Source organism: Ursus americanus, chromosome 10 (assembly GCF_024610735.1).
Source record: "Ursus americanus isolate L20-20 chromosome 10, mUrsAme1.1.p, whole genome shotgun sequence".
In the NCBI taxonomy this organism is placed as follows: Eukaryota; Metazoa; Chordata; class Mammalia; order Carnivora; family Ursidae; genus Ursus; species Ursus americanus.
This window is the reverse complement of record NC_142136.1, coordinates 76,592,062-76,614,076: the sequence shown is the minus strand read 5'-3', so window position 1 is coordinate 76,614,076 and position 22,015 is coordinate 76,592,062. Positions and strand designations below refer to the sequence as shown.

The 22,015-nt window shown below is 36.9% G+C and overlaps 1 protein-coding gene across 2 annotated transcripts in view; it reads right to left on the bottom strand.

Annotated features, from left to right (window-relative positions):
• Positions 1–2,280: 2,280 nt before the first annotated feature.
• Positions 2,281–22,015, bottom strand: part of XPO4 (exportin 4) — a 121,399-nt gene continuing 101,664 nt past the window's right edge. For both annotated transcript variants that reach the window (XM_045797118.2, XM_045797120.2), the window contains exons 15-23: positions 21,643–21,812; positions 20,647–20,821; positions 17,611–17,904; positions 16,383–16,563; positions 12,645–12,763; positions 11,031–11,161; positions 10,381–10,498; positions 9,853–9,945; positions 2,281–7,245 (exon numbers count right to left, since the gene is read on the bottom strand). In XM_045797118.2, coding sequence (XP_045653074.1) covers positions 7,048–7,245; positions 9,853–9,945; positions 10,381–10,498; positions 11,031–11,161; positions 12,645–12,763; positions 16,383–16,563; positions 17,611–17,904; positions 20,647–20,821; positions 21,643–21,812 — 1,479 coding nt within the window. In that variant the 3' untranslated portion in view covers positions 2,281–7,047. The remainder of the gene's footprint in view (positions 7,246–9,852; positions 9,946–10,380; positions 10,499–11,030; positions 11,162–12,644; positions 12,764–16,382; positions 16,564–17,610; positions 17,905–20,646; positions 20,822–21,642; positions 21,813–22,015) is intronic.

Sequence of the window (22,015 nt, the reverse complement as noted above, 5' to 3'; positions counted from 1 at the left end):
GGTGCATAAAAGGAATTAAGACTACTTTGAAAAGGTCTCTTAAGATGAACTTACACCTGGTTTTCCCTAAAATGTAACTAGTAATTACCTATAATTACAAGAACACAGATTCTGGTGTTTTCTTTTTCTTCCATTTGTCAAGTACTGTATCACCAGATTATTCAACCTAAGTATGTTGTAAAGGATGTTCCCTAGAATTCTAGTCACGTAAGATGCTTTGAGAAGAAACCATTTAAAAAGCTGATGGAAATCCCATTAAGATATTGTAGAGCTTCCAAAATGTGTTAGTGTAGTAAAGCTTTAACTTCACATGGTAAAAACAAAAAATCAACCAAAACCCCCACTTGTTTTATTTCTCCAATATATTTGTAACAGCTAAGTTATATAGAATTAGTGATTCGGGAAACTTTCTTTAGGAATCACTTTAGGATTGTTGTAGGAATAGGAGCTGAATATTCAACAGAAATTGAAACCACCAACTTAAATTGATCAATTTTCTCATATAGAAAAGAAGAAACAGTAAATAATATGGTGAACTCTATCCCAATACTAACATGGTGGTTGTGGCTAGGGCTAGTAGGTCACATTTTAATGATGTGAAGGTTATCACAGTATTTAAAAGTAATTAATGACTATCAGGTATTAGACTTTGTATTAGGACATGTTTATTGATCAAAATGTGTTCTTAGAAATAATCTTTATTTAAATATAGTAGAATCTATTGAACAACCACGATTATATCCATTACCATGTTTAAAATTCTTCCTTTGGGAAGAATTAACATTTATGGTCCCATGATATAGATGGAAATTAACATGAACCCTAAATAGCTTAGTTAGGAATTGAATCTAGGTCTCTCTGCCTCTCCCCTGTACTGTACCAGTTCAAACGGCTTTACCAGGTCAGTCCTCAGAAAGGACCATCTAGGGCAATGCAGTTATAAGCAGGTGTACAAATGAGTATTGCAGCCTAAGATCTCAGGCTTACTAACAGGAATATTTGAAGACTCACCTGGCAAAGTAAACTGAAGTGAACACCACCAAAACTTAAAATCGCTAACTATTGTGGAAATAAGAATATTTAGCACATCTCTATTTAAGCGGTCTTCACTTCAGTTTTTTCATTCTTCAACTCCAGGAATCATCAGTGACTTACCTCTGCTCACTGTCATGCTAGATGTTAAAAATAATTTACCTGGAAAGAAGTCAACAGGAGGTGAGACAGAACGCTGCTATTAGTACTGTATGGAATTTCTGAGTGGAAGATTTTCTCTTAGTTTCACTGAACATGCCTTTACTTCCACTTAGTTTTAAAAGAAAGTCAAACTGAACTGCCATTTGAGATTACAAAGAATGCACAAGACTCAATCAGGGATGCAATGCTTAAAACACAAAAATGTCACACAATCTAACCAATGCACCAAAGGCATTATTCACAAACTGACTGTATTTTTAAAGAGAACCATTAACGATGACTTATAAAAAATACTAATTTTTATATATGGGATCTTTAAAATCATCTATGGCTCTCTTCAAATGACAGGTGATTAGCCTGTGCCGAAGGTTCCCCCTTAATAATGAAAGAAGGTGAAACAAAAACTCAACATGTACTCTGCTTACTCTGCCTCTTAAACAACCTGCTTTTTCTTTATTCACCCTTGCAGCAGAATCAAATTTCAACATAACCTAAGAAGTACCATTAAAAATCAATGAATATTCAAAGCAAAATCAAGTTTAAAATAAATATATTTCAAGCATTTCCTTTTCTTAAAAAAATTAATTTTCCACTGTGCATGTTTATAAGATTAAAGATTGGGTAAAGCGTCAAAGTCTGTAAGTCTAACACAGAGCAGGATGGTAATTCTCCACTTCTCCTGAAAGGCCGAAAGGAATGACCCGAACTACTAAAAATATTTACTACAAATATGCCCAAATCCAGCGATTTAACTAATAACTCTGAAAATGTTTCCAAGATCATGAGGTGAAATAAAAAAATAAATATGCTCAATAATACAGAATATAAACAAAACTTTTTCTTTCTGAATTCTGAATACTCTATTAGGGTTTGGGTGTTCTCCCAGAGGGTAATACAACTCTCTATTTTATCTATACAGCTATATCTCATGTTTTTTATTCAAAATTATTTTATGATTGTGTAATGTCCCCAGTGTCAAACATCCTATGATTGACTGTAAATGAACTAGCACCATTTCAATAAGCTTCATAAAACAGTCTAGCTAAATACCGATGAACAAATCACACATGGTCAAAAAAAAATGTAATAAAAATATTTAGTGAAAAGACACATTTAACTCCCATTTATGGATTTAAAAAATACAAATAAAATTTTATCAATTTGATATTCAGCTTGTAACTGGCTCAATACATAGCCTTGATTTATTTCCTAAAATCATACTGTAGCATCTTTTGAAAAATTAAATGCAACTTTATACCTTCATTAGTAATGTTAATAGAGGTAAATATTTAAACAGTACACTCATCCCTGGGTCTCTTAAAAAAACTGAAAAGTCTTAGTGTAAGTTTAAAATTTTAATATTTATAAATTTAAAAAATTTTACACGTGCTGAATGGTAGCAGTGCTAACATTTTGTGACCATTAAACCACAAACTCACTGCATGGAGCTTCTTTCTTTGTACAGAGAACCAAATCACAATACCAGTATTTGCAATTTGTCATAATCTTGTGTGGCAAAAAAGACACCACGCCAGGAAGTCCGGGCTCAGAACACACTTGAGGTCAGATCCCCGTCAGGTACATAGTGCGGATGCAGTATTTTTAATTTCAGCCTAGGAAAATTAGCTATTAGCACACATCTGACAACTCCTAATAGCTAAGAGGCCTAACAATATAGACTGAAAAAGAGAAAACAAAAATCTCTCCACTGGTGGGAAGGCCTGGGAGTAAATGAAGAGCACCCCAGTGGGTGAGGTGGGTGAAGATGGTTTTTGGTGTGAGTCTCAGAAGTCTAATAATGTGCCAGCTGCACTTCCCAATCACCACTGAAGCTGTCATAGAATATTTCAGTCTTTCCAAAGTAGAGAGCTACAGGCCAGAAACACATCGCTTCATCCATCCTCTTTAAAAAAAGAATGGATGCCCACTGTTAGGTCTTCACCTGAACCAAATATATTCTTTGGCTAAGTATGTTATGGGTTCCCATTATCATCAGTCAAGAATATTTCACATTTCTCACATCTAAATTTAAATATTTAAACTTCAGCTTTCACCAGGGCACTTCAAATCAATTTGAGCTCAGCAATATACCTAATCTGGACATTTTTTAATTTTAGAAAATCAATTTTTAAAGAATTCTTAAATGCAGTGTTTTACCAAATCAGAGAATACCCATTTGCATTTTAAAATAATTTAAAACATTATTACATCCTCAAATCAGCTATGCTGTTTTGTAGAAGAATTTACAGAAAATTACATTTAAAAACTTTTATCCAAATCAGTTCCTTATTCTGTTTAAAAAAAAAAAAAAAAACCACTAAGAAGTATGGAGGTTCCTTCTGCCTTACCAGCTAATATTTTATTCAGGAACCAAAAATGATAATTATCCATCAGAGACAGCTACCTTATAAGGTCTAACGACAACCACTGCTAATAACGGAAGTGGCAAACAGAAACAATTAAAACTGTAACAGACAAAAGGGTTTTTTAAGGGTTCAACTGACACCAAATACTAGGATACTCAAACCTGAAATCCTTGAAACTGAAAACTAATTCCCTTCAATACTTGAGGGATTCATACAAGTATTAACTGAAATGGGACATATGGTGATATTAGAAAGACAAAGACGTGACATCTTGGTAAAAGAGAAAGTTCAATCAAAGACAGTAAAGGGAGTGTTAAACATTGCTGGCTGAGTGGAAGTTATAATAGAGATGCTTGGTTATGAAGTGAAAACTGAAAAAAAAAGGTAGTAACCATCATATCTGAACAGAGTAATGTAATATAATTAGATACATAGTTTACAATGAAATAAGACTAAATTCTTAAAATTTGAAAAATATTGCAGTTTGTTTTACATGTCACACTTTATACAAGACAAAAAAACTCAACGCAGTGATGTTAAATTAACATGCCCTCCCCTGTCTTCCAACAGATGAAGAGACAGCAAGGCAGAAAGACCCGGATAACCGTGTTGAGAAGGACACTGTCAAATACTGCCAAATGGTTTAGCTACCCAGGCAGCCGCCCACCCAGAAGGACTGTAAAAACAAACTAATCCTTTTAACAGAGCTACAAGAATACAGTTAACGGGTGCTGTTATATGGATACAAACTGTCAAAGGACCAAGTTCCTAGTGATTGTGCCTTGGGATCTGTAGAGACTATGCCTTTGGGAAACAAATGGGCAAGGAAAATAAAACAAGAAATATATGAGCAACAGAAATTTCATAAAACACAAAATTCTAAAAATCGTATCTTTGACAGTGTCCCTTTAACATATAAAAAGGGGGGGCACAACTAATGTTTGTGTTTTTAAAACTCTTTAAACAACTTAGTTTAGCAAGAGTCAATTTACCAGAATGAAAGCAGTGTTCTTAACATCCTTTGGGCCAAGAGCATTAAAACAAAAAGCCCAAAAACCAAAGAGCTTTAAAGACAAAACACTGGACAAAGTAAAATAAAAGACCCAAACTAAACAAATATTCAATCAGGCAAACATACACAAACACCCTGAAAAGAAGTCTTAGCCGTTGCAATTAAAGTGGCATCCCCATTATCTAGAAAATGGTGGCGGCTGTTTTCCCCCAGTTTGCCACTAATCAACATTCTGGCGATACCTAAGTATCATTTGGTCCAGTCCGAAGTAAATCTCACTTTAACTGAAACTGACCTAATGAAATTGCAGTATTGTAATAACATCTGGGCCAATTCAGCAGATACATTTCTGTCTAGAGAAAAGTTACTAAGTACTGATGCCTTTTTATTTAACAAGGCATTTCTTTCCTACTCATCTTTACTTTTAACAATTTGATTATAGTTTTTCATGGCCAGCAGACCTACGCAGTCAGCTGTGTATTTCAGCGTCCTTTGGCAAAGGGACTATAATTACCGAACACAGATACACGCACAGCTCACAACTACTGAGAAAGCATGAGGGAGCTGGGAAACATAAAACACCAAGGAACAATGCCACATCGGACTTCAAGTTAAGGGGAAAAAAGAAGAAGAAATCTAAAAATAAATGCACTTGTTCAAAGTGTTTTTAAAAATACAATATGTGTATTTCACGAAGAGTGGTATTAGGTTTTTCCTAGCTGTCTTTAAGATGTTTCTGCTCCACCTTGATTGTTACTCAATAGTGATGGAATTAAGAGTAATAATGTTCCTCACAAAGTTATGGTCCTAGGCTTTGCATTCCACTCGTGTCTAATGTCACATGCACAGGGTGGGTGTAATTTCAATGCTCCAGTTTTGTTAACTATAACTGTTAGTAGCACAGAGTTACACAAAGTTTTGCACAGCATCGCATGTGAAGGTGCACATACTATATGCAATTCGGATGTGAACACTACATTCGAAGGACAGTTGAGCGTGTAGGTGTCAAGAACACAGCAGAAGGAGAAGCCCACCCCTTGGAAGCACAGTTTCAGAGTGCGCCTGCACCAAAGTCCTCTGTCACTGTGCTGTGGGATTTCTGACACTGAGGTGGGCAGAGTTTCATATGCCTGCAGTTTATAAATTAGCTTTCATTTCCATAATTTAAGCTGGCACACAGAATTAAGGGGAGCATGGCAGCAGTACAAAAGTCCTGATTAGAAAAATCAAACTAGAGGATCTAAATAGGAATTTTTTAATCTCTTAAATTAAATTTACATGGCTCCTGTGAAATGAGGAGAACGTCCACTCTAGCATAATTATTGCCCCTAATGCCCCAATGTATAATAGTCTGTATGAATCAGTAATTCACATCCTTTAAAATAGTTATTGCTTAAGCAAGCCATTCAGAGTAGATTATTAGCCATGGGCTACATGGCTGAAGAGAAACATACTCAAAAAGTTAGACTACATATGAATGAGCCTTTCATTTCACTCATAAACCCACATAAATACACAATCAAAAGGGCACCAGGTTCATAGCAGCTAACACCCTAAACCAACTCTGAAGCATCAAGACTTGATTTCTTACTAAAACAAATCTGCTCTTTTTTGTATTTTCTTCTTAAAATTAAGGCAATGAAATGGCTACAGTTCCTAAAGTTCTTTTTATGGAACAAAAATATACACGTATTTTCCTCCTCAAGTTCAGGCATCAGAGTATGATTAGAGACCTGTATTACACAAAACCTGCGACACCAGGCTGATGTTACAAAAAAGAAAGAGTGAGAGCGTGTGCTACAAGAAGCCAACAAACACCCGGTGTGTCTTCTTCCTGCTCAGTTACAAACCTCAACATCAAAGGGAGGAAAAGTCTGAAAGCACAAAACCTCTTAGGAGTTTCCAATGTCTTTTGCATTGATTAAAAACTTTTGGGGTGGCAGAGGGGAGGAGCTTATTGAAATGAAGAATCCAAGGCCCAACACACAGAAATTCTGACTCTGAGGATCTATAGTTGGGCCCAAGAATCTACCTTTCCAACCAGCTTCTCGAGTGATGCAGGTGATCTATGGACAACATTTTGAGAAACAATGGGGAACATACGTCCATCTAATATTTAACTTAACAAAAATTCTAAACTTTGGCTAGCCACCTAATGTTTTGATAAAGGGGGAAAAAGGCACTGAATATGCATTTCATGGTGCCCATATCTGTTTGCACATATATGGAACTGAAAATCTTAAATCACCATTCAAAATCTACAAGACATATATGACAGATTGTGGCTAACACCCAACAGCAGAAGCTGATTCAAGGGTGACCTCTCCTGTTTTACTGCATTACACATCAAACTTTCAGGCTCTCCGAAATCCAAAACGGCCAAAGAACTGAAGAACAGGACAAGACTCAAGTCAGCTTTTAGCAATTCAGTGCACTTTGCAGAAAGGATCTAAATTAAGCATAAAGTTTTGTTGTTTATTTTACACAAAGCAGACCACCAACATTTGCCATAAATTCTTCTAAACTCTTTAGGAAGGCCATCTTCTGCTTCCGATCCAGCGTAGGAGGAGTGCTGCTTGCAGTGAGCTTGTTGAAGGCATCTGCTAATCTCTGGTAAATAACTGGGTCTTGTTGACTTGACAGTAATGTTTCAACCAATTCAGAATATTCGGCCTATTGAAGAGATAAAGTACACATAAGAACATTTATCTTCCTCAAATGTCACACAAGTAGATCACGTCAGGTACTAGATTGTGGGATTCTGAAAGGCAGGGTCTGACAGCTCTTTTTTCTTTTATATTACAGTGTAACTGTCATATAACATTATATTAGTTTCAGGTGTACATAATAATTCCATATTTGAATACACTGTGAAATGATCACAACTCTTTTTAATGGTTAACATTTACTGAAAGTTTACTATATTGCAGGTACTGTTCCATTCATTAGTAACTCACTTTTTATAGCAATCCCATGAGGTAGGTACTGTTTATTTTTTTTTTTTAAGTTTTCTTTTCTTTTTTTTAAGATTTTATTTATTTATTTGACAGAGAGATACAGAGAGAGTACAGTAGGAAGAGCAGCAGACAGAGAGAGAGGGAGAAGCAGGCTCGACGCTGAGCAGGGAGCCCGATGCAGGGCTTGATCCCAGGACACTGGGATCATGACCAGAGCCGAAGGCAGCCGCCCAATCAACTGAGCCACCCAGGCACCCCAGTAGGTACTGTTTAAACTCCTGTTTCACACATGGAAATTTTTACATACAGTGAGATTAAGTAATATGGCCAAGACCGCACTGCTTTTAAGCAAGAATCCAGGCTGCTTGGCTCCAGAACTCATACGAATACCAACTTTGTTGTGTCGTCTCTTCTGTTTTCCAAGCACATTATTCATATTTATTTTGCATTTTATATATAACCTAAGTCTGCAACCTGACTTTCAAAGGTTTGCCAGAGGTTTATATAGACATCTTGTCAACACAGTTCTGAAGACAGCAGATTCACACAAAGGCAGACAGGAGTTGTTTTGGAGGAGGTGGCACAGTGGGAGGAATGTATTTCAGTCCTTTCTCAAGGTGGAAGTAGAACACTTTGAAAGAGCAAATGTAGTTCTGAACCAGTAATGGACTCAGTGGCTCTGGGAAAAAGGGCAGGAGAAGGACCATAAGAAATACAGGAACACTGGGGAGCTGGGGTGGGGGTGTATGTGTAGTGCTTCTATTTTTAATGCCCTCTATAATAAAGCCTTATACAGAGGAGTAGGTATGGGGTTAAGGGACATTCAACGAAAACAGCTTTACAAGATAAGCTCTCTTGAAAAAAAGAAAAAAGAAAAAGTTGGTCTGACACTATTTTTCATTAGCTTCTTGGGATATCATGATAGACCAAAATGGTGAAATGAAATGTTAATTATATCTGGAAAGGAAGAGTAAGGGATAGTATGCCTTCTCTGACCCACAAGCATGGAACCAGGATGGCCACCCTAAATATTCTATCCAAGGGACAGACCTGCTCACAGAGGAATAAGTATAAACTCAAATCATTTCCCTGTTCAAAAGAAACGGCAGTCGCTCTGGGGCCAGACCCAGTGAGATATTATACTAGCCAAACCTAAAGCCTTGCTCTCTTTTCTATAATGTGTAAATATGGTTTTTTTAAAAAAGACGACTGGAATGCAATGGCTTACATCTATGGGGACAAGAAGCCTATCTTCCTAGTAAGCAACAAGGAAGTAAGATGGGAGCGAAAGACCACAGACCTGAGTTGGGCACCATCTGCAGAAAGCACTACCTCCAGAGCACAGCAAGAACTGAAGTCCCAGAGTACCTTCAGCTTGGGAAGCAGATGGTACAGGAAGTCTACAGGGAGTCTTTAAGTAGTATGACAGGCCTCAAAAATCCTATCTTTATTACAAAGGTAAAAAAAAAAAATCAAACCCTGAGTGCCACTCACAGCAAATGCTATCGACTCTATACAAGGAAAAAAAAAAAGCCAAAGCTTTTTAATTAAACAACAAAAAAAGAAAGTCAATCACTTAGTCATACAGGACATTTACATGTGCTTGGTGGTAGGGGTGGAGAGACAAAAAAAAAAAGCGGGGGGGAGGAGTGTTGGGAAACTGAGGCAGTTGATGACCCAATATGGTTCCTCTCATATACTTGATGGGTACCTACTCTACTGGAATAGGGAAGGGACAGGTGAGCTAGCGTAACTTTTCTTCCGTTACGTTAACCCCAAACAGTTGAGTGAGCACTTCAGAGTCTTTAAAGGCTGAACAAAATAAAATGAAACAATATACTCTTCTCCATACTGTAATATGAAGTAATATACTTTGCTTACTATGAAAGGAAATACACACTGTTGATTTCCATGCTTTCTTAAGGCAGACTCCTCTGGGTCCCAAGTCTTACTCATCTGGTCTCCCTTACAAAACTGCGAGTTCCTCAAGGACAGAAACCATGTCACTACTATTCTTTCAGGTTGATTCCTGGTTCCTAGCACACCTGTTTAAGGACAAGCTTTAGGGGAGCAATCAATGCAAAGGATGATTCACAACAGTGGAGAAAGGAAAAAAGTCTTTATTAACTGACAGATTGTCAAAAAACACAGAAAGTCAAAGCTGACAAGGAAGTAAAGAAATAACAGCCTCACTGAAACAGAACTGAAGCAATGAGTCACAGATTCTCTAAGAACTGGAGGCATTAAAGTCCCACTCTCTGCATGAATAATCTCCCTGCTAAAAAAATGAGAAGAGTCCCATGAAGAGACTTGTGTCCAGTACCTGATGCAAGCACACCAACGTGTAGAAAGCTTCACCGGCTGCAGTGGTCATCTCTGTGTTGTGCTTTTGCAAAACCAGCATATCAAAAACCAGCTGAAAGTACACAACATAAAACCTTTAAATAAAAATATATGATGATCATACATTCTTCTAGCCCCTCCCCATTCCAGAAAAGAAAAAGAGGGGTGGTAGTTGTTCTTATTTATTAAATAAATCTGAAAATTAAAGAAAACAGTTTTTTAAAATTCCAACCATAACGTACAGATGTTACCCCTTGCTGTGATGTATGAAATCATCAAATGACCAAGTTCCCTGCTGCCTTTACCACATCAAGTTTCAAGAACGCACAGTAGAAGCAAAGAATAATGTATCCAGGGAATTGACCTCCAGAAAGTGCGGTGAACAAAGAGTAATGATTTCCTGATTTATCAATGATGTAAGCATTTCCTCATTTGAATGAAGAGTTACATGCACTGACCATACTTATTAAAGCAGATGGTTTCGGGACAGGCCACCCAAACATCTTACCTTAAGAAAGTGCCGTGTTGCTAGAAAAAGTGGTGAGTCTGTTTCTTGTGCTTTAGCGCACTGTTCAGCTAATGGTGTCAAAGCTTCCAGGCAAAGCTGGCAAACCTCCGAACTCATTCTGATCACGAACGTCAAGGGACAAACTAGATATATTTGACTTATAAAAGATTAAAAAGTTATAGCTATTATCAAATTCTAGGACTGAATACAAGTAAGTGAGGAGGTTAGTGTGCAATATGTCTGTACAGCATTATGGGAAAAGGTTTCCAGTGTTTCTGAGAGGGTCTTGGACTGTAGATTTCTAGTGTTTCTGATCATGAGGACACAACCGATAAAAAGCCTTGTTATTCCCTACTATCAGGTAGCTAAGATCAGAGACTCAGCAACAGTATATGACATTACTAATTGGGGCTCTTAATGAAAGAATGACTTTGGGACCAGGAGTCAAACGCCTCTGGGACCTGTGAAAGGAGAACAAGGTGAGGCAAACTAACGAAAGAAACACAGAATTAAGGTAGTTAGAGAGATGACTTCTTTCTTAAGAAATAAAACTAAACCACACACAAAAAATTAAAAACACAAATTTTAAAAACTTTTCTTTATGTAAGATCTTTTTCCCCAAGTGACAAATATGTTCATTTAAAGGATATGATGTCATTCCTAGTTCTAGAGAGTACATTAGACTTTTAAAAAGATCTTCAGGAAGCTGTGGTATTTTCTCAGGAAAAATCTCACAGATAAATGTGATTAATTTGTAGTACTGATTACAAAGGGTTGGAAACTGAAAAAGAAATATTAAATATTTAGTTGCTTACTGATATCTAATTTGTTTTCATTAATGCAGTAAAATAAAATAATAACCAACAAACTTAAAGTATAATGATTTCTTTAAAACATATTCAAGATATAGAAAACATGAAGACTTAATTAAATGTAAAAATAAGTTATAATAAAGGGAATATTTTAGTACACAAAAATAATACACAGTAGAAACAATTATCTTCCAGACAGTTAATAAAAGCTACAGCCAATTCCAGATAGTCTGTTTACCTTGAAAAAGTAGACAAAACAGCCAAATTTCAAATTATTAAATGACCTATGAGTAAAACCCTTTTGCAAATGTGTTTATTTGCATTCCAGCATGTTAGAAAAATATAAGAAGGTAATACAAATTGTTAAGATTATGTACAGAATAGAATATTCACTCCTTCACACTTCTAAAAGTTGGCTGATAGTCCTGGAAAACTGAAGTAAAAAGTAGGCAATGAACACTTTAACTTTACTTATGAAAATACACCATCTAACTGTTTAATGGTCTGTTTAATGAGCAAAAAACCTCAAACCCGAACCAAAAGAACCCTAAAGGCAAAGCAATATACAGAGCTTACTAAACGTCCCCATACTACTGGTGGCTACATGAATACTCGGCTCACAGGTCAGAATCTTCTCCCAAAGACCTATCTCAAAGAAAGAAGCATGCGGTCCCGGCCCACTCTGTGGGAATCTGGCAGCACCTCCTACTCTTAACTGCAACTTCCAGCCACTTCTCAACCTCTATATTCTTCCTTCCCACAACAGACTTCTCTTTCTCTCTCCCACTCTACCTTGTGTGAGCTCCACACATGCGCGCACACACACACTTCCCACTTCCTTCCCATCCACGTCTTTGTCCCCACCCTCACCCTCTGTGACAACTCACGAAAGAAACTCCCCTCCCCTGCGATAATTAAAGAAAGAAGAAAAGGCAACCTCATCACCACCAATACTGACTGGTGAAAACCCAGACACGAGGAAATTTAAAAACTGTGGTAGTCTTGGTTTCTTACCATCCCATTTCTACATGGGGTGGCTAGAAAATGCCTTCTATGGCTCAATCCCTCAAATCTGAGAACGATGTTCAAAAGTATCAGTGGAATACACCCAAACATATAACTTAAGTTGCTTAGTGACAAATGATGAGGGAATCAGAACTGCCACCATTAGAACTAAGTTTCTAAAAGAACCAGTTTTTTTCTGTCACTGATTATCAGCGAACACAGGACTCTTGGGCAGGATTAAATGAGGGCATGAGCTGCACACTGAGCTGCATCCACGAGTGCGAACGACATCCAGTGGAAACCTAAAATTCTAGTTTTCACGTGTACTTAACAGATAAGCAGGTATTTATATCCCCTTAAGTGAATCAGAGGTATATTCTTGTCTAAAACATCTTTTAACTCCAGACATACACACTCTGGATGTTCACATTCACTGTCTTCAATTACCTTCAACAGATCTTGTGACATCAGAGGCAGAATTAGGTTCACTCCATATAGAACAACATCAGCTGCGGACACAGACCTGTTTGCCGCTTGCCCTGGCTCATGTCCTCTGAATACTTCATCTATGGGGAAAAAAAGGAAAAAAAGGCAGTCTTAGAATTGCAACATCAATAAACCAACAGAGTTGGTTCTATCCTTGTCTTACCCTGGGTCATCCTTTTGTATTTTACTTTTAGGGTCTCTGAGTACTTGATGCAGACATTCTGTGTTTACATTATTATTCTACAATGATAAAAGTAAAGTACAACCTATTCCACTGATACACTAAGTTAAGTTACCGTAAGTTAAACAATTTCCACAGTAATATTTATTTTATCTCAGGTGTGTGAAATTTTTCTATGCTGTAAAGCAATGGGGGAAAATATAGAAATTAAAATGTTACAGACAAAAGAAAGTAGTTAAAAAATAACTACCAATATGTAAAAGGGTTATTATCCTTAAGCCATAAAATATGCACACAAATTAAGAGTCCTCCTAAGACCTATTAAATAGGTGAGTGAGCAAAATCCACAAACATCTAACAAAAATCAGAAGCCCAGTGAAAAACAGTTCATTCGGGCACCTGGGTGGCTCAGTCAGTTAAGCGCCTGGCTTTGGCTCAGGTCATGAACCCAGGGTCCTGGGATCAAGCCCCACACTGGGCTCCCTACTCAGGGGGGAGTCTGCTTCTCCCTCTCCTCTACCCCTTCCCCCCTACTTGTGCTCTCTCTCTCACATACTCTCTCTCAAATAGATTAATAAAATCTTCAAAAAAAAAAACCTTAAAAAAAAAAGAAAAAGAGAAACAGTTCATTCTACTCATTAATGAAACAATGCAAATTTTTAAGATACTACTTCTGATTCATGAATTTAAAAATGACTTTCAAATGATAACATTTAAATGCTGGTGAGGATATAGTGTAACAGTTATCTTCAAAAGTAATACATTAAGAGCCTCTTCAGCACTGTATGTACTAAAGACATAACCAGAAATTCAGACAGAGATTTGTCCACAGAAGTGATTGCTGCATCACCATTTATAACAGCAAAATCATAAATATTCCAAATGTCCAGTATTAGGGAATCAGGTTAAATTCCAAAATGTGGAATACCATGTAGCCATGAAAGGTCCTGAAAAATTTTAATGACAAGTAAAAGGCTAACAACACATTAACAAAAAAAGACAGAATATAAAATTATATTTAGAGTACAATCACAAAATTGTACAAAATAACCAGAAGGGAAATGACCACAATGCCATTTGTACTTGATTGTAGATTATGTCAAAGAATGGGTGATTTTTCTATCTCTGCCCTTTTAAATTTTTCTATTAAGAACAAGTTACTTGTATAACAAACAAACAAAAGAAATGAAATGAGGTTAAAAAAAAAAAAAAAAAAAAGCATTTCTACTTAAAAATGACTTTTTTAGCCTAACTGTGAACTTCCATCCCAAGAGTCTCCTCTCCAGCTAGAAGAATCCCATGTTCTGCATCCGGGCACTGGTAAACCTGGATTCCATCCAGCAGGAAGCCTGGGCCTGCTCTGGAGCCCTGGGAGGCTGGTCCTGGAACCCACCTCCCGGGACTTGCTCCTAAAAGATAGGGCTCTCAGGACTGTACAGAACATCCTGCCTCATGCTTGGTGGGACTCGGCTCTCCAGCCACAAGCTCTCCTATATTCATGAATATAGAGCAGAGGCGCATGTCCGCTTATGCTTTTAATCTCCCACCTACTATATTAATTGTATTTCATAATATTTAAAGTATTTTCTATTTTATCTCAATTATCTTTATTTTAAAAATAATTACTTAAAATAATCACCTTCCTTTCTGCCATCTATTTTATCAGCTAATGCTGTTTCTTTTAATCTTTTTGCCTTTTTATTGTGAAAACCTGCCATTCGTCCATATAATGTGTGCTTAGAATGTCAGACTGCACCACAGACATGATGACTAGGGTGCCTTTCCCTCTCTACAACCTTTAACAGCCCTCCCCATACCTTTCAATGCACGCTCTTAACTTTGAGTCAGACTCCTCAGAATACAGGGTTCTTGACCTGAGTCTTTACAGCCCTGGAAAGTCTACAGCTGAGTTTCTGAGGGTTCACAACTCAACTATTAACCTTGTGTAAAACTCTGAGGCTGGTGTAACATACACTTTTTAAGGGAAAGTCTCAGTAAGTAACTACTTCAGATTTTAAAGGCACATGTGCTCTAGAAAAGGTTAAGAACTCCTGGATGGTGAAGCATCAACCTGAACACATCAGAAAACATAAGAACAACACTTGGTGAGAGACCAGGCCTAGAAATAGAGGGGCAGCTGAGGCTTTGGTATAGAATGAATTCACTGAGGGAAAGTGCAGGACCCTAGTTAACTGTGAAGGACAGTAAACCCTCTGGACTGTAAAACTGGTAGTGCCTAGGGTAGGGCAGACATTGCAATAAACTGTTGTTCAGTGAATAAGGAAAATAAACCAATAAAGGAAACAGAGAAAGAAGAATCTCAAGTACTTGGGTAAAGTGGAATGTCACAGCACCCAACTCAGAAAGAGAATCTTACAAGGATGTCAGAAGTGCCCACTACTATGAATGTCTACACAACATATGAAAGGAGGCTCTAAATAGGATTCATTTTTTTCTTAAAAAACAAGATCCCTTGGGTTTTAAGGCAAGGTTGACAGTGGGTTAAGAGGTAAGTCAAGGAAAACTATGCAAATAAATGATGTTCTAATTACTAGTAAAGTTCTTGCCTGTAATAACAACTTTCTTTTACCTTTTGGTTGCCAGGAACAATGCTAGGCACCATGATACTTTGTAGCTAATCTTTAAGACATTTCAAAAGGCATTTATTATGCACCCACTTTAACAGAATAAACAAAGGAAGATTAACTGACTTCCCGAAGGTCAGGCTCTCTGTGAGCCCCTAGGTTAGATCTTCCAAGTGTGGCCTGTCAGTTCCAGGGTTCAGGGTTACCCAACCCAACAAGGGTTCCCAACCAAGCTGCAATCTGGAAAGTGCTACAGTTTGGGGATAGCTACATCAGACGACATAGGGGAGTGATTTAGTCAATAAAGTGTTAACTCAGGAGCACGTGGGTGTCTCAGTTAAGTGGCTGCCTATGGCTCAGGTCATGATCCCAGAAACCTGGGATCAAGCCCCACATCGGGCTCCCTGCTCAGCGGGGAGTCTTCTTTTGCCTCTGCCCCTCTTTATCCCTGCTCATGTTCACTCACACTCACTCTCTCCTTCTCCCAAATAAATAAAATCTTAAAAAAGAATAATAATAAAGTATAACTCAGAAAAGACTGACCTCTTGCATCCCATTCAGATGCTGGAATGTGAATCCCAGTCCTGCAACTTACTAGCTATTGATCTGTGGGCAAGTGACATGACTTTCTCTGTGCCTATTTCCTCATCTATAAAATGAGTATAACAATGATACCTATCTCTTGCCATTGTGATATGAACGGTGCTTTGCATTTTAAAGAACCTAATAAATGGAAGATATTATTACTATTATTCTTATAAGACAAGAGACAAGCAGGAAAGGATGTTGGTCCTACCTTCGCTTCAACCAAAGAGACTAACATTCATGATTTTGTAAACTGAACTTCCTCACAAAATTTCACTTAAAAACATTCCTTTGCTTAAAAAAAAAAGACAATAAAAACAAAGTTAAAACCATCACACTACATCTTACCTGTATCACTGAAATCTATGAATTCTTTTGATAGAAGATTAGTAAGAAGTTCCATAATGAGAAGCAGGTCTTGATATTGCTCTTCCTCTGCTGTAACATCGATTCTTTGCCGCCCTAAGTTATTCTTAGAATATACTTGCAGCAAAGTAAGGCAGGCTTCATATAGGTTCATAGCTTTGGACTGTAAGAGAATGTGCATAAATTATACTACTACGCAGAACTTAGCTGCGAAAAAATATAAACCCGCAAAGAATCTATATTCTAATAAATTTACTCTGAATCCCAATAGTAGCTCCAACAGTTGTTTTAAACTATTGTAAAACATTAAGTGAAAAGGCATATATTAAAGATTGCAGTTATATTTTAAAAATTAGCACTTTCCTAACAAAATTTGACATCCATTTTTTTGTTCATTTGATAATACATACTAGAGAGATAATAAGACTTTGGCAACAGAACTGTTTTACTTCTGCTGTTTCAACTTCTTGTATAACATTTATTATTTCAAGTTTTAATACTGTTTAACTTGGAAAAGCACAGAGTACCAAACAGTGCTCTTAAACACCAGAATAAATGGAAATGGCCTGCCCTCTCAGTCATGTATCTGTGACTACATTTGTAATATTTATAAGGTAAAATCTTACTTTTCAGCAGGTGCCTTTGATCTAACAAAAAAATTCACAAATCAGGAACCCATATGAAATGGTTTAAAACAAGATTTATGCTAATCTGAAGGCAATTACAAATATATTCCTTTAAGGCAGTTTTAAAATAGCTTTCTAAATAATTTCTAAACAGGATTTAAAAAATGTACCTTGCTTACTGATCATAAAAGAATTCAGCATCTAAATATCCATTTGATTTATAAAGCAAAGATACAAATTGCCATTTAAAATTTGAAGCCTTAGAGTTTCAACAGACAGACATTGATTAAACTTTTCTACAATTTGTCTTATCGAACATTCCTCTTTTGGATGAGTTTGACTGAATAACATTATACCTCAAAAAATTACAGATTACCAACAGTATTAGGGCAAGAATTTATATTCCTTCAATAAGACTTCCTCTGAATTCTGAGTTCTTCTGAAAAGTTCTGAAGTCTTTTTGAAAACTTTTTTGGAGGCACAAAAATATTATTTCAGATAGTATTCATTAAATTTAAAGTATGTTATTTTGTTATACTTTAAGGAGTTCTAATCCTAAATGGATAAAATTAGAAAATGCTTACCTCTCCAAGATAGCATATCTGTTTATGTGCAACTTCAACAAAAACTTCTATTATGAGATTGACTGTCTCTGGGGTATTTTTGTAAACTTCCATCAATCCAATGCAATTGGTAAGGAAGTCCATCAAAAAATTAAAAAGAATTGCTACATTGTCAATCTGGGTAGCCTCAGCAATGCCACACAGGGCCTCCAGTGTGGCGGTGATTTCCTGCTTGACTTCCTCTTGCTGACACATCTGCTGAAAGTTTTCTTGATTTATCACTCTTAAGAATCGCTGCTGAAGTGGCTGAAGAACCTATCAAAGTAAAGCATAATTTTCTAAAAGTTTAATTTACATGCTTCATTTGTTTCAACTTTATTTCCTCAACTTGGAAAAATATTCACTTTCTAAAGCATTACAAACTGTTGGAGGCAGAAAAAGCACTGAAAACAAAGAATATTTGAACCACATGTTACATTCCCCATTTTAAAGATTTTATTTATTTGAGAGAGAGAGAGAGAGAGCATGTGTACACACACAAGCAGGGGGTGGGGCAGAGGGAGGGAGAAAATCTTAAGCAGGATCCACATCCAGCACAGAGTCCGACAAGGGTCTTCATCTTACGACTCTGAGATCAAGACCTGAGCCAAAATCAAGAGTTGGACGATCAACTGACTGAGCCACTCAGGCACCCCTATGTCCCCCATTTTGAGGGTCATGATAACTTCTGGCCTATGTAAAGAAATAACACACAGTACACTAGTCATTAGGGAAACAGATATCAAAACCACAACATGACATCACCTCATGCCTTTTAGGATGGCCATCATCAAAAGGACAAGAGATAAATGTTGGCAAGGATGTAGAGAAAAGGGGACCCCAGTGCACTACTGGTGGGGATTGTAAACTGGTGCAGCCCACTGTGGACCCTCAAAAACTAAAAAGAGAATTACCATATGACCCAGTAATTTCACTTCTGGGAATATATCCAAAGGAAATAAAAACAGTAATTTGAGAAGACATCTGTACCCCAACGTCCACTGTAGCATTATTTACAAAGGCCAAGACATCGAAACAACCTGAATGTCCATCAATGGATGAATGGATAACGAAGTTGTGGTACGTATGCAATGGAATATTTAGCCATAAAACATGAGGAAATCCTCACATTTGCGACCACATGGATGAACCCTGAGGGTATACGTTAAGTAACTCAGACAAAGAAAGACAAATATCATATGATCTTACTTACAAATGAGGAATTTTAATAAAATAATGAAATAACAAAACAGAAAATCCCAACTCTCAGAAAAAGATTTGTTAAAAAAAAAATGAAAAGATTTGTAGTTACTAGAGGTGGGGAGTGGGGGTGGTGGGTAAAGGGGGAATTGGAGGAAGGTAGTTGAAAGGTACAGAATTCCAGGTATAAGTAAGTACTAGGAGTGTAATATACAACATGGTTACTATAGTTAACAATGCTGTATGATAATATAGGAAAACTGTTAAAAGAGTAGATCCTCAGTTCTCATCACAAGAAAAAACATTTTTTTGTTTTTGCTCTTTATTCTATCTATACAAGATGATGTATGTTGACTAAACTTCTTTCAGTAATCACTTCACAACATATGTGAGTCAAACCACTTCCTGAAGTAATTTAGGTTCCAAAAACCACGAATCACAGAACATGACTTAGTCAATGGCATTCACAGAATTCTGTCACTATCATCATCTCTTTCCAATTCATTAATTGCCCCCACCCCCAAAAGATGAAATTTAAGTCTCCAAAGGGCCAGAGAGTAAATATAGACTTTGCAGAACATGTCATGTCTGGCCTAACTCTCCAATTACAATTGCACTGCAGTACAGAAGCAGCCAGAGATAAAAATGTAAACAATTGAACGTGACTGTGTTTCAATAAAACTTTATTTACACAGAGACAGCAGGCCAGATTTGGATCTGTGGGCTCCAATTTGCCAACCTCTCTTCTACAGGGTCAAGCCCAACACACAGCTCTTGCCTGTTTTTCTCTTTTTTAACTCCTCTTGCCATAGAACATAACTTCAGATAATCAGTCCTGCTCTGAGTGAAAATGCATATTCATGAAGATATCTTAATTCTACTTAAACCTGTACATATGATAATACAATTATTTAAATTCTGGTCTGAAATCACAGATGACTGCCTAATTCTGTTATTGTGTCCCTTCTCAGACATTAAGAGCACTCTTGTCACAAGGACTATAGGCCATCCACCTACATATACCGGTAACTCTTGGTTCCTGATTTAAAGCTAATTTACATAAGGCAGTGTGTCCACAGTGGTTGAATTATGTCCCCCTCAAATCATGTTGAAGTCCAACTCCCTAGTGCTTCAGAATGTGGCCTTATTTAGAAACAGGATTGTTGCAGATACAATTAAATTAAGAAGAGGTCATTAGGGTGGATCTCTGACTCAGTACAACTGGTATCTTTACACAGACATGCACACATGGAGAATATCATGTGAAGGTGAAGACAGAGATTACGATGATGCTTCTACAACGTAAGGAATGCCAAAGGCTGCGAGCAAACCACCAGAAATTCAGGGAAAGGCCTGGAACAGCTTCTCCCTCACAGCCTTCAAAAGGAACCAACCCTACCAACACCTTGATCTTGGACTTCTGGTCTATAGAACTCTAAGACAATAAATTTCTGTTTTTACACCTGTAAATTTTTGATATTTTGTTGCAGCAGTCCTAGCAAACTGCTACAGTGGTTAATTTGCATCTCCATGTTCTAGACAAGGGGATATTTCACTGATTCTTTAGGCTCTCATTTGAGTTGTGGGCAAAAATGTGCCCGACCACAGAATACTTGATAATATTCAAAGTCATCACGTATGCGGATATGGACAAATTATAAGATGATATTTGTAAAATAATAGGCTTTAACCTATTCATTATAAGAGAAAAGTATCAGAAAAGGTATGAATGACATGTTAATGTCTCCACAGAGTATTTTACAGCAACACACAGGGTAAGATATAAGAGGGTGCAATCAAAATAAAGGGAACTGTTACCTCTGTCCAATATTGCTGTTTGGTTTCTGTGTCCATATGTGCAAAACCTCCCAAAACAAGAGCCTTCATCAGTGTCCTTTGCACAGGACTTGACAAGAAATTCAGAGGTGGGCTTCGGCTTGCAAACTGCTTAGCTAAGTTCCACCAGTTTTCACACTGAATTACTAAGTTTGCCCTACAGACAGAAATAACAAAACATAAGATATATTACTTATATCGTATGTATACTAAACAAACAAAAATGGAAGGTAACTGAATTTAACTAGTTTTTAGAGTACAGTATAGTAAACTTGGTATAGACTTTGGAGTCACACGATTTTGTGCTCAAATCCCATTAGTCGTTTGACAATGTGAAATTTTACTCTCTCTTATTTAGTTTCCAGATCTGTAAAATAGGGATAACAACAGTAATAACAGACCTAACTCTCATGGTTGAGTCTGATATTAAGATTAAATAAAACTGTACATGAAATGCTTGGAACAGTACCTAGGTAAATTACAATAACTCAACAAGTAAGAGTCAGCCAATGCCAGGAGTAGTAATAATCACATTCCTGTGCAGTAAGAAAAATGAGAAACACCTCCAGAGTTGTAGAAAACACTAAAGCTCCTAACCTGCAAAATTATTAAATTATCAAGTTTTTCTCATCTTTAAAATGGAATAGGATACCTGAAAAAAATTAAATGAGATTATTCTGTATTAAAGTGTTTTTAAAACTATAAATTACTGAATTAAACATGTTTCTTGTAAGATTCTTTAATACCAAATCCTTGAACAGTAAACACAATCCTCAACTGTAATATGGGAAAGCTCTATTTGCATTTATAGCAATAATATGATGTTGTTGTTGTTAAGTACACTGCTCCAAAATGCAAGGTCTTTCTGGACCTTAGGACCATGTAACTGTTTGCCACTTGAAAGACTACACACACACACACACACACACACACACACACACACACACACACACAGTCTGCCTCCTATAATCAGCTTACCTTTCTCTTCTTTCCACCAAAGTGACAAGGAGCTGCACAGTGTCATTTGCAAGGTCCTGCTCACTACTCCACACTGAGAGGTTACTGATGACTTTTTGTAAGAGGTAGCCAATAATCCACTGAGAACCTTCTGTATCTGCCCCAAATGCTGTACTGAATGGCAGACTTATCTTAAGAGAGAAAACAAAAATTTTAAAGTCAGAAAGAAAGATCAGCTTCAAAAAAAAAAAATCCACAGAAAAATCAAACTGAAATTAGCATCTCAATGTGAAAACTTACTTCACATTAATTTTATAAATGTATTCATTTCTGTTACGTCCAAAAAAGACATCCTCAATCCACTTACATCTTCCAATGTGATTTTCCTGTCAAC